This window comes from Cebus imitator, unplaced genomic scaffold, assembly GCF_001604975.1.
Source record: "Cebus imitator isolate Cc_AM_T3 unplaced genomic scaffold, Cebus_imitator-1.0 Scaffold540, whole genome shotgun sequence".
NCBI lineage: Eukaryota > Metazoa > Chordata > Mammalia > Primates > Cebidae > Cebus > Cebus imitator.
Window position 1 is genome coordinate 1,232,858 of NW_016107855.1, and position 6,018 is coordinate 1,238,875.

General features: G+C 46.0%; 1 protein-coding gene across 2 annotated transcripts in view; it reads right to left on the bottom strand.

Annotated features, from left to right (window-relative positions):
- Positions 1 to 2,438: 2,438 nt before the first annotated feature.
- Positions 2,439 to 6,018, bottom strand: part of SLC36A2 (solute carrier family 36 member 2) — a 40,232-nt gene continuing 36,652 nt past the window's right edge. The window contains exon 10 of one of the 2 annotated variants that reach the window (XM_017515031.2): positions 2,439 to 4,530. In XM_017515031.2, coding sequence (XP_017370520.1) covers positions 4,259 to 4,530 — 272 coding nt within the window. In that variant the 3' untranslated portion in view covers positions 2,439 to 4,258. The remainder of the gene's footprint in view (positions 4,531 to 6,018) is intronic. The other variant, XM_037733628.1, reaches the window with a different exon arrangement.

Sequence of the window (6,018 nt, forward strand, 5' to 3'; positions counted from 1 at the left end):
GCTCACTGCAACCTCCACCTCCCAGGTTGAAGTGATTCTCCTGCCTCAGCCTCCCGAGTAGCTGGGACTACTTTTTTGTTTGTGCACCACCAAACCCGGCTAGTTTTTGTATTTTTAGTTGAGACAGGGTTTCACCGTGTTGCCCAGGCTGGTCTTCAACTCTGACTTCAGGTGATCCAACCACCTTGGCCTCCCAAAGTGCTGGGATTACAGGCGTGAGCCACACGTGCCTGGCTGATTTTTTTTCAATAGTGTTGTTTGAGCTCCTTATATATTTGGGTCATTAATCCCTTTTCAGATGAATAGTTTGCAAATATTTTCTCTCATTCTGTGGGTTGTCTCTTTACTTTGTTGATTGCTTCCCTCACTGTGCAGAAGATTCTTTTTATTATTTTATTTTTTGAGACAGGATCTCACTGTCACCCAGGCTGGAGTGTAGTGGCATAATCATGGCTCGCTGTAACCTTGACCTCCCCAGGCTCAGGTGATCCTCCCACTACAGACTCTGGAGTAGCTCATACTATAGGCACACACCAGCACAACCAGCTAATTTTTCTCTTTTTGTAGAGATGGGGATTTACCATGTTGCACAGGCTGGTCTCAAACTCCTGGGCTCAAGTGATCTGCCCACCTCAGCCTCCCAAAGTGCTAGGATTAAAGGCCTGAGCCACTATACATGGCCACAGAAGTTAACTTGATGTGACCCCGTTTGTCCTTTTTGTGTTGGTTGCCTGCGCTTGTGGGGTATTACTCAAGATATTTTTGCCTAGACCAATGTTTTTGAGATTTTCCCCAATGTTTTCTTATAGTAGTTTCATAGTTGGACGTCTTAGATGTAAGTCTTTAATCCATTTTGATATGATTTTTGTATATGGTGAGAGATGGGGGTCTAGTTTCATTTTTTGGCATGTGGATATCCAGTTTTCCCAGCAGCATTTACTGAAAAGACTCTCTTTTTCCCAGTGTATGTTCTTAGGAAAAAATGAGTTTGTCAAAAATGAGTTCACTATAAGTGTGTGGATTTGTTTCTGGCTTCTTTATTCTGTTCCATTATTCCATATGTTTGTTTTTATGTTAGTATCATGCAGTTTTGGTTACGATATCTCTGTAGTATGATTTGAAATCAGGTAATCCAATTTAATAGTTACAATGACCCTGTGAGGTATACACTATCATAGTGAGACCTCATCTCTACAAAACTTAAAAATTTAACCAAGCATGCTGTAACTGCCAATTGCCCCACCCCCTGCTAGCCCTCCCCTACCCCCCACCCCCCAACAGGCCCCAGTGTGTTATGTTCCCCTCCCTGTGTCCATGTGTTCTCATTGTTCAACACCCATTTATGAGTGAGAACATGCCGTGCTTTTCTGTTCTTATGTCAGTTTGCTGAGAATGATGGTGTCCAACTTCATTCATGTCCTTGCAAAGGACATGAACTCATCCTTTTTCTTTTTTTTTTAATAACAGAGAAAATAACCTTAAACTTCAAGGATGGGTGGCATGATTGATAGTGGAGCAGGAAGAGAGGATGTTTCCAGAGAGGATGATCATGTTGCTAACACTTAGAACAGATCAGTGGAAGTCCTTTGGGTTTGTTGATGGAACAATGCTCAAGGTGCAAATGACAGCCCATCCTCTGGCACCCAGCACAGGTTCTGGGTGTCCTATTGCCCAACAGGGACTCTACAGGCTATGGGATCTGGGTGTGGACCATCAGCCTTTCCTCCATCTGAGTGGACTTGTGCTCATGAAGTAGCTTTTGGAAGTCCAGCAGATAGAAAGTAACATACAGAAAGAACAGACCAGAACTTGGGAACTTGGGGGCACAGGGAAGATGAAGGATGAAAATAAGCAGGACAGGGTTTTTTCAAATGTTCTCTTAACACCGAGGCTGACACAGGTGTAGATCATTCCCATAAACCACAGAGAGTTTGTTGGGAAACTCTCCTCTCCCCATCTTTTGGGACTATAGATCTTCAACATCTATTTAGTTATCTAGGTGCATTTTCTCAACTTTGGTAATTCTGCGGGGAGGGGAGAGCAGTCACCACCAGAAAGATTGAGGGGATGTCTCAGTTTGGCTTGCAGTTGGCTACCAGCCAAGATCAGACAGAAGCATAGGTGCTGTAATGTCTACGCAGCAGAACAGAGTGGAAGGAGGTTCAGACTCAATCCTAGAAGACTCAAGTTCTACTCAAAGCCCACTCAAATGGCATCACCTGTGGAAAATCTTCCTTGGTGCTTCAGAGCAGGCAGTGTCCTTTGCCCTGAGATGGACGTATGATGGTATTTACTTAGCTGATTTCCTGTTACTCTTCCCCAATGGACAGCAGACTGGCTGCTTGAGAGCAGGGATTCTTTTCCCATTAATCAGTGTATCCTATTTAGAATGATGTGTTAGTTATCTTTTGCTGCATAAAACCTTCCACTCTCTATGGATTAAAATTACAAACATCTTTATTATTTATCACAGTTCTGTAAATTATCTGTACAATTCTTATGGTCTGGGTCAGCCTGACTGGGGTTGGATATAGTCTAGGATGGCTTCACTCATGTGTCTGGAAGTTGGCAGGCTGGCTGATCTGTGGACAGGGCTCAACTTGGATCATTCATTTGTGTTCCACATGGTCTCTGATCCCTTGGTAGGCTAGCCCAGGCTTCTTTACTTGGTGGCCTCAACTCCACAGAGCAGCAAGTGATGCAAGTTCTGATACACAGACTATTACCAAACCTCTGACTGCATCACATTTACTAATGTCCCATTGGCCAAAGCAAGTTATAAGGTCAAGATAAAATTTAAAGGGGAGAGGCCAGGCATGGTGGTTCACACTTGTAATCCCAACACTTTGAGAAGTCGAGGAGGGCAGATCACCTGAGGTCAGGAGTTCCAGACCAGCCTGGCCAAGATGGTGAAATGCTGTCTCTACTAAAAATACAAAAATTAGCTAGGTGCGGTGGCAGGCACCTGTAATCCCAGCTACCTGGGAGGCTGAGGCAGGAGAATTGCTTGAACCCGGGAGGTGGAGGTTGCAGTGAGCTGAGAGCACACCATTGCACTCCAGCCTGAGCAACAGAGTGAGACTCCATTTAAAGAGAGAAAGAGAGAGAGAGAGAGAGAGAGAGAGCAAAAACAAATTTAAGGCATAGAGATATAGACTTCATCTCTTCATAGGAGCAGCTGCAAAGTCACATTATCAAGAGGAATTTATGGTCATTTTTGCATTATTCTACAAAATCTTGTTTGGTACACAGTAGGTAATCAAGAATGCATGTTGCAAGAATTAAGAAGTAAAGTCTATTCAAATAATTTTCATGTTCACCTCTCATCCCTCCCCATGGGCACATCTACTTCCATGCTTCCTAATCATGGTTGGGATCTTCGAATTGAGAGAAAATATTCTCTAATGGTTTGAAATGTTTGTTGCCTCTAAATATGTGTGGCTCCTTTCTATCTGAGTTTCTTCACACTGGTCATCTTGGCCTTACCCATCTCAACACTGGAGCCATGCACAACTTTCTGGCTTATGGATTATGTACCCATTCTTAGTGTTTGCGTTTTGAACAGAACCAGAAAAGGGAAAGCCCGTTGTCTGCCAAAGCGTGGACAGTCTTAGCTGGCTGCACTTCCTTCTGCCAGTTACTGCCACTTGGGGCCCTCTGGTGGCTTCTTCTTGCATAGTTCCACGCCGGGTATGAAATTCACTGTGCCAATTATTATAAGGGGGGATAGAATCCAGAGCCTTCCAAGGGAAAGCTCACAATGTAGTGGAATGCCACATGTGAAAAGAAGAAGTAAACAAAATAAAGTTTTAAAAAATTACCATTTAGAGCTTGTAGCCAGTGAGTCCTTTCTTGTTTCATCATGACTTGGCCCAGAGAAAAGGTAAAGCAGTGACATAAAGATAATGCATATAAAAGAGATCCAGCTGGGCACAGTGGCTCATGCCTGTAATCCCAGCACTTTGCAAGGCAGAGGCGGGAGGATCACTTGAGGTTGGGAGTTCGAGATCAGCCCGACCAACATGGAGAAACCCCATCTCCACTAAAAATTCAAAAAGTAGCCGGGCCTGCTGGCACATGTCTGTAATCCCAGCCATTCATGAGGCTGAGGCAGGAGAATCACTTGAACCTGGGAGATGGAGGCTGTGATGAGCCGAGACCTCACCATTGCCCAAGAGCGAAAATCCATCTCAAGAAAAAAAAAAGAGATCTGTTTCATTAAAAGTCAGGTGCTGGTGGGCAAGGAGCAGTGCCATGCTCACTGAATAAACGTGGTGGAGTTAGAAAAGGGGAGAGAGTCTCCTGACTTCAGCAGCTCATCCAGGGCCTGGTACGTCCCCACCACAAAACCCACGAAGCCCAGGATGCTGATCAGGGCGTCCTTGAAGATGGTGAGGGGGCTCATGCCCTCTGAATAGAAGGTGGTGACCTCCAGGAGGGGTGGGATGATGAGGGCCAGGGCGCTGCTGCTCACGGAGCCCACCAGGGCGAGGACCAGGTCCAGGCGGGGGATGAGGATGGCCAGGAGGCCTGCATGGAGAGAATAGGGGACAGATGGAGAATTCCAGGCTTAGCCAAACTTTGAAAGTTTGTTCTTAAAATCCTCTTCTTGGCTGGGTGCAGTGATTCACACCTGTAATCTCAGCAGTTTGGGAGGCCAACATGGGCAGATCACTGAAGGTTGGGAGTTCAAGACCAGCCTGTCCAACATAGTGAAATCTTGTTTCTACTAAAAATGCAAAAATTAGCTGGGTGTGGTGGTGGGTGCCTGTAATCTCAGCTACTCAGGGGGCTGAGGCAGGAGAATCACTTGAACCTAAGAGGCAGAGGTTACAGTGAGCCAAGATAGTGCTACTACACTCCAGCCTGGGTGATAAAGTGAAGTCCTGTCGCATTTAAAAAAAAAAGGAAGAGGCAGAGAGGAAACAAGATGGCTGAATAGACACAACTCCAGTGCACAACACCTAGCGAGAGAGACGCAGAAATCGAGAGATCTCCTAGCTCCAACCAGGTACCAGGTGCATTTCAACAGGTCTGGTCAGACAGTAAGCAAAGCCCAGACAGGGCAGACTGAGGTGGGGAAGGGTGCTGCTTCACCCAGAAAGTGCATCTGACCAGTGAGTTGGAGGCTTCCCCTCCAGCACCCAGGTCCAGATACAGCGTTTTCCCCAAAGCCTCAGAAATCCACAGAACAGGGGATCTTTGCCAGTCAAGTGCTGGGAATTACAAGTGCAGAGTTGAATAATGATCCAGGACTGTGTCCCAGATTGTTGCACAGAGCTAAGCAAACACATAAGTGCATAAGCCCACTGGGAGAGGCTGCAGACTGAGCTATCGTTCCCTTCCCCTGCCTGGAGAGGGAGGGAGCTGAAAGCCGGGGGATGGACGGTGCAGCTGGGCAGATACCTACCCTCCCCCACAAACCCCAGAAGGCTGAAGCACTAACTCTAGCAGGTTACGCAGCCAGTGGCTCAGTCTCAGCTGAACCCTGAATGATCCACCTCCATGGAGCAAAGGCACAACTGACCATTAAAGAGGCGGGACTAGGCTTCATGTTTTAACAAAAAACACAGGAAGCCTATGTAGCAACAAGGTGGTGTTCTTGACTACCCAGCAGCACCTCCAGGTCAGCAGAAAAGGCAGGCCTAGCCTCCCAGTGTGAACAAAAAAGACACAGGAAGCCTGCCTAGCAACCTGAAGGAATCCCTGGAAACCTGCCTCGACAGGCAGACAAGTGGCTTTATCAAGCAGCTCCCTGAGATCAGAGATAGATAAATCCATGAAGATGGGAAAACAAAACAGCGCAAAAAAGATGAAACCATCAAAGACCAGAATACCTCTTCTCCTCAAGGGATCACAACTCCTCATCAATACGCGAACACAACATGACTGAGAAAGAGTGAGACGAATTGACAGAAACAGGCTTCAGAAGGTGGATAATAACAAACTTTTCTGAGCTAAAGGAACACATTCTAACCCAATGCAAAGAAACTAAAAACCTTGAAAAAAAAGGTTAGA